Genomic DNA, 13,706 nt, shown 5'->3' with positions numbered 1-13,706 from the left:
CCCTTCCCTTGGGCCCTGGGCCAGCAGCAGCCACCAGCGTGGCAGGGAGGGCTGCTCCCTCAACACAGCCCAATTCAAGAACCTAGGGACTCCCAATGTCTCTGCAGACCCGTTGTATAGACCAGGAACCTGAGCTCAGAAAGTAGTGACACGCCCGGCTTCTGTGGGTGTGAGGGGGTTGTGTGTGCGTGTGGGGGTCTTCATCTTGCTGGTCCAGAGCCCCCCTTCCTGGTCCAAGCTCTTCCTTCCTGGTCCAGGGCCCCCCTTCCTGGTCCAAGCCCCCCCCCTTCCTCCCTTCTCAGCCATTCTCAGCCCTGTTGTCCTACAGGTTTGGACAGTGGCTAGGAACCAGGAAGGTCACTTAAAAAACATATTTCCGGAGTTCTAAGTGTGAATCAAAACTGACCTAGAGTAAAAACCTTCCTGAGCTGGCAGCTGGTCTTAAGTTCAGTTAACCAGTCTGGCCTCTCGCTGAGCCCATCAGAACTGGCCATGCCAGGCTTTCTCTGCAGAAGCTCAGGAAGTGTGTCTTTGTCCCGCCTAATGCCTCCTAATCTAGTTCCTTGTTTGGGGGCCAGGATGGCCAGTTTCCCTCCAGCAGGTTTTCCCATCCGAGCGTTGCCGAACAGCACCCGAGGCTTGTCCCTGCCTGGCCTGTGTTGGCCACCGGCATCTCCCCTCCCCTGACATAGCTCCAGGGCTCCTGTGCCCCCCAGACTGTCACCTTCCCAGGACTGGAGGACAGGCGTGGGGCAGTCCTTGGCTCTGGCTGCCCGCTGTGGGTGTCAGAAGCTGGGCTGACCCCTTCCCTCTGTGCCTCAGTTCCCACACCTGCCCAGGGACCGGAGTGCTCCTCAGGGGCTGGCCTCACCTGGACATGGTACTGGGAGGTCTCATGCATGATGATGTTGGAGTTGGAGTACTTCTTCCTCTGTTCTGAGCAGGGAGCCACCGGTCACTCACCCCAGAGGGCAGGACCCACAGCCCCTAGTTCAGGTGGGACTGGACTCCCAGGTTGGGCCACAGGGAGGGCCAAATGGAGGCGAGGGGTGCTGCCACCAGAAAGGACTCAAGGGTATGAGATGTGAGTGAGCCCCCCCCCCAGGATGGTCCCTGCCTAGGAAAGGACCCCCAGCTCAGAGCAGTGATAGGGGTCTGTCCTTGAGGGGTGCAGGAGTCTCAACAACTCCTCCCATGGAGGCCCCTTGCCAACCTTCCTGGGAAGGGGTCCAATCCAGGGCTTCCCCCAACTCCCAGAGCTGCCTGCCAACATCTCCCGGCCCCTCCCTGGCGCTCCTGACTTTCCAGACAGGGCACCGAGTCCAAAGGCACAAGTGTGTGTCTGCGGGGAGGGGCAGAGTCGGGGGAGGTCCTGGCTGGCCAGGCCCCGCCCCCGCGGAGCAGACACCTGGCGCTCCACCCAGCCTGAACCCCGCCCCCCTGGGCTATCTGGTTGCAGCGAGGAGGGCGGCCGAATCAATATTGATGGTTCCTGAATTATTAGTAAAGGCCTCTCTCCTTACGGTGAGGGAGGGAGGGGCCTGAGCAGCTAGCTGTTGCTTAATTAGGGTCCGGGGGCCTCCTTCGGGCACCCAGGGCTCACGTGCCTCTCCCCTGGTGCCCCAGCCCCAGCACAGCCTGGGGGGAGGGGAGTGGGCGAGACCCCATGGCGTCCAGGAGACTCACTCACCAAACAGGTCCTTGGCACTCATCTTGGCCACACCGTCCGACCGGCCCAGGCTGCCGCTGCAGGGGAGGGGCGCCGTGAGGGCGAGGCCCACACCGCACCCCTCCCTGGGGACTGCTCCGCAGGTGGGGGTGGGGACTCACTTGGCAGCACCGGGGCAGCAGCTCACGGACCCCAGCTGGCTCATGGCGTCCTCGGTCGTGGCTGGCGATGGGGGGTGATGGAGGCCTGTGCGGCCTGGGTCCAAGGCCTAGTGGACAGGGTAGCCGAGCTGACACCTCACTGGGGCCTGGTCAGTGGCTTCAGGGCTCCCAGGGCGCGGCTTGGTCTCCTGGAGCTCCACCCAACGCAGGTCCAGAGGCTGCAGCCCTGGCGTCCTGGCCAGATTCCCCAGTGTGCTTGGGCGGGGTGTCCTCAGGGAGCGGAGCCCTGCCTCCTGGATGTGGCAGGACCTCCCAGCCCATGTCCCAGCTGTCAGACGTGTGCCCCTATCTCACTCCAGACCCTCGGTCCTCCACAGGGAGCCCCAGGGCGGGCCAGTAGAGGGGTCCCACTCCCGAGGCTATCTGGCGTGGGGCTGCAAGGACAGTGTCCTGGTGATTCTGAGACGGGACTGGGGGAGGAACCACCTTCCAAGCAGAGGGAATGCATGTTCAAAGGCCCTGAATCAGGTGGGAGCCAACATGAGAGGACAGCAGCACAGGATGAGACTGAGTCTGGGATGGGGTTGGGGGGAAGGTGTGGCCCTGAGGACCCAGAACCCAGTCCAGAGGGAGCCCACCCTCAGGGGGGTGAGCAGAGCCTGGTATCCCTGGGCCAGGCTAACATGTCCTATGGTGTCTGTGCCCCATGGGGACCTCTGACAAGACTGTCCCTCTGTGGGGGGTTCAGTATTGGGGGTCTGCTGGAGTGGGTACTCATAGGCCAGGAGTGCTGGTACCTGGGGGTGGGGAGCACCCTAGGACTTTCTGGTTTGATCAGGTCCCACCTATGAGGAGGGCTTCCAGGAGGTGTGAGGGGTCTGGGGGCTTCGGATCACCCCTTCCCATGTGCCACTGAGGGTCCTGGCTCTCTCAGGATGGGTGGGAGTAGGGGTTTGGTCAGATTCCTCTGACCATCCGCCCGTGGAGAATGTCCGGAATGCTCATGACCTCAGTGAGTGAGCCAAGTGTTTGCTTAATGGAATTCCTGATGGGCTGAGCCAAGGGCACTGGGCACGTGTGTCCAGGTACACACACACCTGGGCAAAATCCAGGCCTCTGGGCACACACAGACAAGCACAGGTTGACACATGGCCCTTCTCCTTGGGGAGCCTAGGCTGGGAACACTGTGGCCTTCACCTCCCTGGAGCAGGGCGGCGGGGGGCCTCAGCAGGGCCAGCCAAAGAGCTGAGTCCAGGAGCTGGCATCTGGGTTGGGGAGCAGCTGGGGGAGGGGCCGCCTACGGGCCCATTCCAGTCAGCTGACCGGGGCAGGGGAGCTGGGCAACCCCAAGGGAACCGGACAACACCTGGGGCCCAGGCTGCACTTTGGTTTTACTGCGGCCATTTTCCGGGTGCAAAGGGAAGGCCAAGCAGGGTGCCTGGCTGGGCCGTGGAGGAGGCCCGAGCAGGGCAGGGAGGGTGGAGGCACCAGCCCCAAGTTCAAATTCCAGCTCGCGCAGGCAGGCCAAGTGACCTTGGGGAGGAGTCGGCTTAAAGCCCAGAGGAAGCTGGGCGGAGCCCTGGAACGGGGGACCCCCCAGGCGCTGGCGGTGCTGGGGTCTGGGAGCTACAGGCTGGGGAGGGCCCAACCAGGTTGGTAAGCAGGGACAGGCCTGGGAAGCCCGAGTGGGGGAGGAGTGGGCTTAAGGCTCACTGGGGAGGCAGGCACAGAGGACCCAACAGACAGGGCCAGGGGAGTGACGAGCCACTGAGGCCCTGTTCTAGGCAGGCATCAGGAGAGGCCTGGGCAGGGCCCTGGGGGGGTGGGGGGAGAGTGCAGAGGTGGGGAAGGAGAGACGTCACCAGCTGGGCCCCGGCTCCCAGCGCTGCTGGGGCCACCTCCACCTGGAGTGGGGGCAGAGGTGGTTTGTGGGTGCGCCTGAGAAGCACCTCAAGCCTGCCTACCCTCCTCCCCTGCCACCAGGGACACCTTCATGCACAGGGACCACCCCAGGCCAGCCTGGCCCAGGGAGGAGGGACCCAGGGTAGCCTCAGGCGGGGCACCGGCAGGCCCCTGCAACACAGCACCCAGCCTCCTCCTCCCTGAAACTCCCACACCCCTTGACCCAGAGCCTGACCCTAGCCTGATGTTTCCTTCTCCCTCAGACACCCAGGAAGTGCCTCCTGACCTGACAAACAGAGAGCCACTGGCTCACCTCTGTCTGGTGTCTGGCCGCCAAGGAGGCCCAGCCTGTCCCGTGGAAGGGGGGGGGGTTGGGGGAGGAAGGGGTTTGGGGAGGAAGGGGTTCCCTCCCCCAAGCCCGGGGCTGGGAGGGGGCCGGCTGACTCAGGTCACCGCCGCCGCCCCAGGACCAGGCGGGGCAGACCAGGCCGCAACGGCACCGGGCTCCTTGGCCGCAGGTTCGGCTCAGCGCTCTCGCACCCCGTTGCCCCTGGCGCCCCGGCCCGGCCCAAGGACTCAGGCCAGAGCCTCCAGTTTCCTGGCTACCTGGGGAAACTGAGGCCGAGCCGGACCGCCGTCCGTTCGCGGGGCTCCTGGGTCGCTCCTTGGCCAAAGCGCGGGCGGCTGCCCGGCAGATCGGGGTGCGCTGGGTGGGAAACCGTGGGGGCGCTCACCTGCTGCTCCCGGCCCCGTGCCCGCGCCGCCGGTGGGTGCCCTGGTCCGCGCGTCCCTCCGCACGTCTGTCGTCTCCTCGCCTCGGCGCCCAGGCTCGGGCAGCGGGAGGGACGCGCGGCTGGGCCGGGCCGGGGCGGGGCCGCGAGGAGGAACCCGAGCGGCAGGTTAGAGACCCGGGAGCCGGCGGGTGCGGGGGGGAGGGGTGGGGACAGGACGAGGACGCCCCGCCTCTCCGGCTCGGCCCCGCCCCCCGGGGCTCCCTGCGCTCGGGGGGGGGGGGCCCCCCACACCCACCCCCGTGGACCCCCTGGACCTGCAGACCCCACCCACCCCCAGAGCCGGGGCGCCCGCGGACGGATAGGCGGATCTGGAGCCCCTCACCCCGGAGATGCGCCGGTGTGACCGAGCAGGTCGAGGCTCTGAGATCTTCGCGAGGCAGCCCTGGATGAGCCCTAGCAGATGCCAGGTACCCCCAGCCTCAGCTGCCGCGGCAGAGGGGCTCTCTCTGGGGCCCCGGGACAGACTCCCCTCCCCTTCAGCTGGCCCCTCTGCTCTGGAGGGATGGGGGGAGTGCTAGGGCCAGGCTTTAGTCTGCAAGTGGGTGTCAAAGTTATGATCAGAGGCCAGAGACCCCAGGGCTCTGCGCGCTGAGCCTCCCAGGCCGGAGAGGGGCCCTCCCCCCCACAATTCAGGAGATCCTATAGTCTTTTCGCGTAGCCTCAACCAACATGGGCATCCCCAGAGGGATGTGGGTGTCAGACGGGAGGGTGGGGATCCTGTGGCCCAGACTGTTCACTGGTGCCAGGGACCAGAACAGGTGGGGGAGGGCACTGCTGGCAGTGCCCCCCTCCTTAGGCCCAGGCCCCGCCCTCTGCCCTCAGCGCAGGGCAGGTGTCCTGAATGGACTCCCAGGATGCCCCTGCTCAGCCAGCTGGCTGGGAGGAAGTGGAGAAGGGGCAGAGGGCAGGTCCGGGCAGCGGTGGGCACCCCCAGGCACGTGCAAGGACCCAAGGGCTCTGGCTAGGATTCCTGGGGTGGTGTGGGGGTGGAAACGGGTGTGTCAGGAGGCAGGGGCCCAGGGCAGTTGGCCTTGTTTGCCTGGCACTGACGTGGAGCGCTTCCTGGGGAACCGCCTGGGGAAGGGAGGCACACTGGGTCCTGGATGGTCAGTGGCACTGCCTTTTCACGGGTCACCAGGACCCCGGGGGCGGGTCTCCCTGCCTGCTGTCTGAAGCATCACAGGTGAGCTCTCCCAGGTGGGGCAGGAAGTGGCCTCCTCCTTGGGCCCAGCCCTGCCCCCGAGCCCTGGCAGGACCTGGCTTCCTGGTTCTCTCTCCTACTCTGCTGAGCACTGGGAGAGGAAGGCACGGGCCTGCCCTCGTCCTTCCCGGAGACGGAGCCTGGACGGGCAAAAAGTGGGAAGGCCGGCACACGAGGGAGCAGCTGAGGTGGGGGCTGTAGCACTTCTGACATGAAAGTCACTGTCCCCAGGCCAGGACTGACCCTGATCAGGAGGCAGCAGAGAGCCTGGAGTCCCAGGCTGGCTGGTGGCCACGTGGAGCTGTGGTGCCCTCCGTGGCAGCTGACCGCCACCTGCACGTAAACAAAGTGATAGGGGTGTCCGGAGCCCAGCTCGGGGCAGGAGATCATGAACCCTGAAGGCCACAGGTGTCCGGCTGCCAGAGTCTGCAGGGGAGCTGGCTGGGCGCTCCCAGAGGCAAGCGCACCCGTCCCGTCCTTCCCGAGTCTGCACGGCGCCAGCAGCAGGGAAGGCAGCGGGGAGGCGGGAGGACGCCCGCTGGTCCAGAGCCAGAGTGGGCAGCGCAGAGAGGTCCTGCTCCCACTCGCCGCTGCCAGGACAGAGGCCATGGGGGGCGCCGCTGCGGCCCCTCGAGGAAGCCAGTCCCCGTGGAGGTCCCGGACTGGCCCTGAGGCCTGGCTTGGCTGTCCTCCGGGGGAAGCCCTCTTCCTGGGGCTGCTGGGGGAGGCCTGGATGGGGTGTGTGCTCTTGGGTATGGAAGAGGTGGGCGGCCTCAGGAGGCATTCAGGGAGGTATAAACATTTATTTCCACAAAACGGTAGAGAAAACGTCCAGATACCCAACGTTTTGTTCCAGACGTGGACGGTGCACAGCGTGAACAGGTAAAGGTCCTGGAGAGCAGGAGCTCGGTGTCTTCCGGGAGCCATTACGATCTGCGAAGGGGGAAGAAGGCACAAACAGAATGCGAGGAGCACAGTGCAAACGTCCCTGGCGTTTTAATGACCGAGGCTTGGACGTGGGGGCACTGAGGCACCAGGCTGGGGCAGTGGAGGGCCGTTCGCCGCTGGCCCACTCCCTGCCTCCCTGCCGTCAGTGCCAGGGTCTCGGCCCGTCCTTCCTTCAGGAGCCCCCAGGGGAGAGGAGCCGCAGCTGCCAACGTCCCCCCGGACACCAGGGCCCACGGTTCCTAAGCAGCCCGGGGCCTGGCTGCCCGCTTCCCATGCTGCCCCGGGAGCCCCCGGCAGAGCAGCAGCACGGTGGGTACGGAACACGCACCGCCCCGGCCTGCGCCCTCCCAGCCGCGGGGGAACCGGCAAGACACGGCCAGGCTGCTCCTCCCGGCAGGGAACGGTGGTTTGTGGCCACAGCTCGGCCACCTCCTTTCCCAAGGGCCTGTTCCCTTCTGGGTCGGGGGTCAGGGCAGCTGCCGGAGGGAGATCCTCACCAGCCAAAAGCGGGGCCGGAGCAGAGGTTCCCGCGGTCCCCCTTCCCGACCCTTCGTGCGGCTGTTCCCCGCAACTCCCCCGGCTCTCTGCTCTGCCCTGGGCTCCTGGCCACCCCACCACCCAACATTCGTAAACCACTCCAAACCGTCCTACCCGTCCACACCGGTGCCCTTCCGTCCAGCACCGGGGGAGGAGACGGCCGAGCTCCCGGGCGGGGGCTTCTGTGCAGAGCTGTCCTGCCCGGCAAAGCCGGGTGCTGCCCGCCTAGCTGACAAAGGCAGCGATGGCCACCAGCTGCAGGACGGCCTCCAGGCCGTGGAGCGCGAGGAGCGCGGCGCCGAGGGTGGAGTCGGCCCGCAGCACCAGCGTCTGCCAGAGCAGGAAGTAGGTGGACAGCAGGGCGCCGCCCGCCGTAAGGACCAGGCTGCCGGCCAGCGGCACCTCGGCCTCCAGCAGGTTGCCCTCGGTGCCTGGAGAGGGGGACAGACGGACGAGTGGGCGCCGGGCTCCGGGACGCCTACTCGGACCCACGTGCACCCAGGACGGCCCCGAGGCTGCAGGGAGGCCAGACGCGAGTTAATCGCCCGCACATCCCCCCGGACATAGGGCTGACGGCTCCCGGGGAAAGGATCTATGGTGGCCACCACATCACTCAGGAAATGTCACAAAGCAAAAACGCTGCCGAGGGGTGTGCTCTCCCCAGTGAGGACAAAACCAAGTGCAGTTGTGATTTTTGAACCTCAGTCTCTGGGTCAGTTGTCGGGGTGGGAGAGGGAACTTGGTTTTCTAAGAATGATCCCAATTGCATTCTGACACCTTTCCCTAATTCCAAGTGGACTGAGGAGATTTTGTTTAAAATTTCCAAAAATATTTTACTGTGGGCTAAGATCAGTTCTGGAAGGTCTCATGCACACTTGCAAAAAACAAACAAACAAACAAAAAAAACAAACCAGCACGGCATTTTACAGACAAATAGGCAGTCACAGGAAACGCTGATCCCTGACTGCAGGTGTCCGAGGCGCCTGGGCAGGGACAGGCAGGACAGGCGCCCCGCGATCCCAGCACCTTCTGTCCCCCTCCCAGGTCTGTGGGCTCGTCCGTGACGGCCCAGGAGACCTGCTTCTGTCCACCAGAGTCCGGAGGGTCTGATGACCATGGCATGTGCCTGTGTCCCCACTGGTGATGGGGCACCCTGGCGTACACGTGCAGGCAGAACGTGCTATGTGCCAGGGCCTGGAAGTGTCAGCTGCCATCGGCTCCCTCTGCTATTCCAACAGAGGGAGCATTTCCTACACCCATCAGCAGAACACGCACGGTGTGAGCCTGTTTTAGAACACAGACGTGCTGGCACGTGCGTGCCTGTGGCCGTGAAGGCAGCAGGGACGAGATGGGGCTGGAAGCCGTGTGCACCCTGCGTGGCGAGCCCTGGCCGGAGCAGGGTGGGGTGCGATAGACGGCAGAGCTCACGCTGTTGGGAGAATAAAAATGGGGAGCTGGCTGAGGGCACCTGCAGTGGCCTGGACTGAGCAGGCTCCGGGGGTCCTCCTCCCCTTCCAGGCTCCGTCGCCTGGAGAACACTTCAGATCCTCCCTCTCCAGACTGCTGAGGCCAACAGGAGAAGGCAGGAGGTGAGGTGGAGATTTGGGGGCCCCCGAGGCAATTGGCCGAGCTGGGTTCCAATCTCAGTGCTGTCGGGTCACCTTGTGGCTTGTGCAGGACTCCCAAACAGAAGCGCCTCTCCCAAGGGTGCTGCTCCCAGTATTGTCTCTTGAGTAAAGCTTCTGAATAAACTAATTAATACTTAATGGCGTCGTAAGGCGAGCTTGCAAAGCAAGTGGTTAAGCGGTTGACATCAAAAGTGTCTCTAAGAACCACGTTATAAAGGGATAGATGTTTGAAGGCTCCCAGAGCGTAAGCTAGTAATTCTGTGACCCTAAGTACCACACGGTCTTCAGTCGACTCACCCAGGTACAACCGAACTGCTTCCAGAATCCCCATCAGAAACAGCAGAGTCAGGTCGAGAGCCAGGTAAGGACAAGGATAACTGAAAACCTGACCTGGAGAACAGGCAACAGAGCAGAACTCCAGTTATGGGGGGCAGTGGCAGGGGCGCCTCCCATGTGCCTCTATGATTAAGGCTCACTTTTATGGGGCGCCCGGTGGCTCAGTCGGTGAAGCGGCCAACTTCAGCTCAGGTCACGACCTCACGGTTTGTGAGTTCGAGCCCCGCGTCGGGCTCTGTGCTAACAGCTGGGGAGCCTGGAGCCTGTTTTGGATTCTGTGCCTCCCTCTCTGCCCCTCCCCCACTCTCTCAAAAGCAAACATTAAAAAAGACTCACTTTTATATATGATCATTAGGAGCGTAGCCAGGAAATACAGGGCATAATACCCCCCACTCAGGTAGAGCAGCACTTGCAAGGAGACGGACGAGAGCTGGCCAGTGGTTAAGGACTCGGTCCCAGGCAGACCCAGAGAGCCTCGCAGTGCGTCCACCCCAGGGGGCCAGCTCTGCCCCGTCTTCCCAGGGGCCCGACACAGGCAGGCCCAGTGTAGGCACCTGCGGGTGGCCATGGAGACCCGGCCACCGGCTCCCTGCCTGCGGAGGCTTCTGCCCACACTCCTCCCCTGTCACAGATGTCCTATCCTGGAACCAGAGGGCTGGGCGTGTCCCTGGTAACTGCGGGCAGGATGGCCAGGCTTCCTTGCGGGCACCACCCTGATCCGGGCCCAGGTTACGAGATTGAAAATAATGAATTCTTTTCATTTCCTTCAAAGAAAATGTATTCTCTTTGGGGGGGGGGGCAGTTAAATGTCCACTAACTTTCCCGAGCTCTGTACACTTCCTGTTTGCTTACGTAAAAGGACTCTGTAAGTGTTCAAACTGAGGGGTCTTTGCTCTTCTGCTCCAGATGGGCTTGGGGGAGGCAGGCAGCCACCCACTCAAGGTGCAGGGCCTAGAAGGAGGGTGATGGAGCCAGCACGCTCCACTGGAGGAAGTCCTAGAACTCTCTGCATCTGTCAGTGACCGTCCCTCCCACTGAAACGTGGAATTTCTACTCAGAACTTAGAGAAAAGGTGGGGGCAGAAAGCGGAAACTCAGAGCTGACTTCAAGAGTCCGGCAAACCAGCCCTCAGGAACCGTGCTGTGGAGGCCCACCGGGGGACACGTGGGCACAGCAGAAGGATACCACCGCGGATGAAGCTCTCCCTAGAAAAGAAAGTATCCGTCAGGGAGGCCCCAGGCCCAACCCGGATGCTTTCCTGGGCCATGTCCAACGCTGACCCAGGACCCCGGCTCCATTCTGCGATCCCATATTTACAGAAAGAAGCCACGTTTATCTGGGCCTGCGGTTGTCCATCCGAGGATCTGACCGTTGGCTTTTCGAAAGCTGAGGCTGGGCCGGGGTGTGTACTTGGGAGCTCAGAGGCGGAGAGGAGAAGGCTCTGTCTGTGGCCGAGCTGAGCCCAGCCGGGACAGGGAAGGACTGCGCCCTGGACACAGACAGAGGACAGCTCTTCTCATCTTCTGAGGTTTCTGTACATTTACCACGTGGGTAGAACTAGAGGAAAACCTTTTCCGATTCAGGGTACGAATCCTTCTTTTGTGTGTGGTTGATGAGAGACCCTGCTTTCCTCTGGAATTTCACACACGGCCCCAAATATCCCTCAGATACGCATTTCCTGAAGCGGCAACCCAAGTTCTCGCACTGTTGTGGCTCCTGGGCCTTTTCCCACCCGCGGCAGCCACAGGTCTCCCTCCTCCTAAGCTGACAGCCTCTCTCCCCGTGAAGTGGTCTTGGCATCACGGGTGTTGAGTGTCTCTAATCCTCCCATCGAATGTGTCCTGGGGCAGATTTCCTGTGTGAAGAGGCTCACACCAGTGGCACGTTTGTGACACGCAGAAACATCAGCAATGACTGAAAATTTGCCAAATGGACCCTCTGGGAGGCCTGAGCTATACTGCCGGCGGCAAGCGGACCAGCGATGGGAACCAGCCCGGCCGGTCTTCTCTCCAGCCCCGGTGATCTGGTGAGTAGATCTGGGCTTTCTGTGGTGCCTCACTCGGGCAGGGGTCCTAAATGGGTCAGCCCAGGGAATCAGGGACACAGATCAGAACTCAGCCTCGAGGAGCGGCAGCCAGGGGAGGGCCAGTGGAGCACGGGTCATTTATAAGCTTGCATCACGTTACAGGCGGCGTGCTCCTGAAACCCGGCCTGTTCTTTTCCAGGCTCTAGCTAAACTCCGCCACCTAGATACTTGTCGGTATCGGGTGGATTTCATGTGAACTGGGGGTTTCCTCCCTTTTGATTCTTCTCTTGAAGGCCGGCTTCAGACACTTCAGATCTACTTGCCGGCCGGCCACTGTGACGGATCAGAACCGTGGCAGCTCAGGAACAAAGGCCGCACGAAAACCTTACGTGACGCAGGATTTTACATAATTAACGTTAAAGGCAGCTGTAATCAGATTGGCGGCTCTAAGGGTTTCAGACCCATAACGGCTCATTGTGACTAAATACAGCAGTGGTTTTCAGGACCTAACATTTTTTTGGTAAATGATTTGCTGTAGTGACAGCGTGTCTCTGAACAGGGGTGTCAGGAGTACACGTGGAGGTGCGGAGAACGAACGTGTCCCCGCGTGACAGACAAGGTGTGCACAGGGATCCTGCCCCGGCGTAAACCTAGTTTCTCACCAAATGGAAACACGTCTCGCTAGCAGCGGCCGTTCACAAAGGTCTGACGAGAGGGCTCTGCTCTGCCTCAAGCACACGCACAACGGAGACCACCTCTTTGCAGGACGTCCCGCTTGCTGCCCAGCGCACTCCCTCGTCTCTGTCTTCCCCGCAAGTAATTCCTGACAGCTGGGGTGTGCAAAGTGGGCTTTTTCATCTGAGCGATCGCTACCACAGACAAAGACAACCCCAACCCAGAGTGGCACAGCCCCCATCCCATCCCGCACTTTTCTTACCCAAGCGGTGCACACATCAGCTGCTATGTGGACTGAGTAGTCAGCACCGTAAATGGCACACTCATGGGCACAGACCCTGGCGACCCGGGCAGGACGCGGACCAAGATAAGCTATGCCCACCTGTCTGCCAGCTGGGGGTGTTTCACAGCGAGAATTAACAACTCACTGGACTTCCAGGAGTCAACGCTTGGGGGGCTGGGGTGGGGGGGGGCGGGGATCTGTACGACTGAAGCACACGCTGGCGGGGACCAGCTTTCCGGGGGGTTGCCGCATCGCCCAGCATTCTGTCTCGGACACAAAGCTGCTGGCAATGGGACGGGGTGCCTCCCGACCTGCGGGGCCCCCGCCAGCTCCCTGGGCGCCAGGGCCTCACGGCACACGGGCCGCCCTCGCTCTCTGGAAAGCGCGCAGCCGCTGCGCAGGGCAGTGTGGCAGTTCACGGGTCACACTGCAGCCAGCCCGGGCCGACGCCTACGCCCCTGCTGCCTGCCCCTGCCCCTGCCCTCGGCCGCCGGTCCCCTGCCCCTGCTGCCAGCCCCTTGGCCCTGTCCCTGTGCCCCTGTCCCCTGCCCTGGCCCTTGTCCCCTGCCGCCACCGCGCGCATTGCGCAAAACCGGGGGCCGGCCACGGAAAGGTGGTAGCAGGACACGCGACGTGAGGCCAGGGAGGGGAAGAGGCTCTCAACGGGCCCGGGGCCTCACCTCGCGAATCTACTCAAAACCGCGGAATCGCAACCACCACGAGGTACCCCAGACTGGTCGGCCTTTCCGACACCAGAAAGAACCAAAACGAACCGGCCCCCCTTCCCGGCATGATCTCTGCCCCCGCCGCCCGGAGTCCCAGCCCCAGCCTCCGGCCGACGGGCGCCACGCCGTCCCGAGACCCTCGCGGCCCCCTGACGCCCCCCAGCCGCCCACCCCACGCCCTCACCTCGCCGCGCGGCCGCCATCTTGCCGCCCGGCCCCGCCCGCCCAGTCCGCCGCGATCCCGGCAGTCTCTCGGCTCCGCGCTCTTCGCGTCCCTTCGGCCATTTTCGCTTCTGCTCCCGAAGGGGCCCGACCTCGCCGCGCTTCGGGAGTTGATTCCGATCCGCGGCCGAGGCCCGATCAACGCGTCCGGCAGCGCTCGGGCACTTTCGTACAGGCGGAGGCGGAGAGCCGAGGCTCGGAGTATCGGGGCTCGGCAACGCTCGGCTCTGTTCGGCTTCACCTCGGACGCACTCGGCTCCCGCTCGAGGCGGGGGTGGGCGGAGCCTGCGACGAAAGGTTCTCCTGGCCCGGCCGCGCTGCGTCGGAGGCCGGCGAGATTCTGCCCCACAGTCGGCGACCCTGTTGCGGGGGACGAAGGGTGGCGCGGCCTCCCAGGCGCTGAGGAGGGGTTAGCGCAGAGCCGTTCGGAAGCCCTCGTACAGCCTCGGACCAGTTCGGGCAGACTCGGCTCCGCACTTCGGGCCGCTTCGGCCCTCCTCGGTTCCGGACTCTCGGCCGTCGGCGGAGCTCGACTGGGCCGCTTCGTGCCGGTTCGGCCCCTGTTCGGGCAGCCTCGGCTCGGCGGCGCGGGAGGCTTC

The 13,706-nt window shown here is 63.5% G+C and overlaps 1 protein-coding gene across 6 annotated transcripts; it reads right to left on the bottom strand.

Annotated features, from left to right (window-relative positions):
- Window positions 1-6,514: 6,514 nt before the first annotated feature.
- Window positions 6,515-13,651, bottom strand: TMEM80 (transmembrane protein 80). 6 transcript variants are annotated; one of them, XM_047100594.1, is made up of 6 exons: window positions 13,070-13,651; window positions 10,362-10,381; window positions 9,513-9,606; window positions 9,138-9,230; window positions 7,327-7,643; window positions 6,515-6,660 (listed from the first exon to the last, which is right to left on the bottom strand). In XM_047100594.1, the coding sequence occupies exons 1-5, from the start codon at window positions 13,086-13,088 to the stop codon at window positions 7,438-7,440; spliced, it is 432 nt and encodes a 143-aa protein (XP_046956550.1). In that variant the 5' UTR covers window positions 13,089-13,651; the 3' UTR covers window positions 6,515-6,660; window positions 7,327-7,437. The 6 variants fall into 6 exon arrangements, with proteins under 6 accessions (XP_046956550.1, XP_046956546.1, XP_046956549.1 ...); XM_047100590.1 differs by having other exon boundaries at window positions 9,513-12,032; XM_047100593.1 differs by having other exon boundaries at window positions 9,513-10,381.
- Window positions 13,652-13,706: the final 55 nt, after the last annotated feature.

The sequence above is a fragment of the Lynx rufus genome, unplaced genomic scaffold, assembly GCF_022079265.1.
Source record: "Lynx rufus isolate CCGP_SWC_20201006 ecotype Redwood Valley unplaced genomic scaffold, mLynRuf1.p SCAF_50, whole genome shotgun sequence".
NCBI classification, from domain to species: domain Eukaryota; kingdom Metazoa; phylum Chordata; class Mammalia; order Carnivora; family Felidae; genus Lynx; species Lynx rufus.
This window is presented reverse-complemented; position numbering and strand designations above follow the sequence as displayed.

Excerpts from the sequence above, each read along its gene's own strand:
- TMEM80 (XM_047100590.1), bottom strand. The coding sequence starts at position 9,744 with ATGGCCACCCGCAGGTGCCTACACTGGGCCTGCCTGTGTCGGGCCCCT. Across the intron at positions 9,231-9,512 it reads CCTAATGATCATATATAAAA|GTCAGGTTTTCAGTTATCCT; the intron begins GTGAGTCTTTTT and ends CCTGTTCTCCAG. Across the intron at positions 7,644-9,137 it reads AGCAGTTCGGTTGTACCTGG|GCACCGAGGGCAACCTGCTG; the intron begins GTGAGTCGACTG and ends CCCCCTCTCCAG.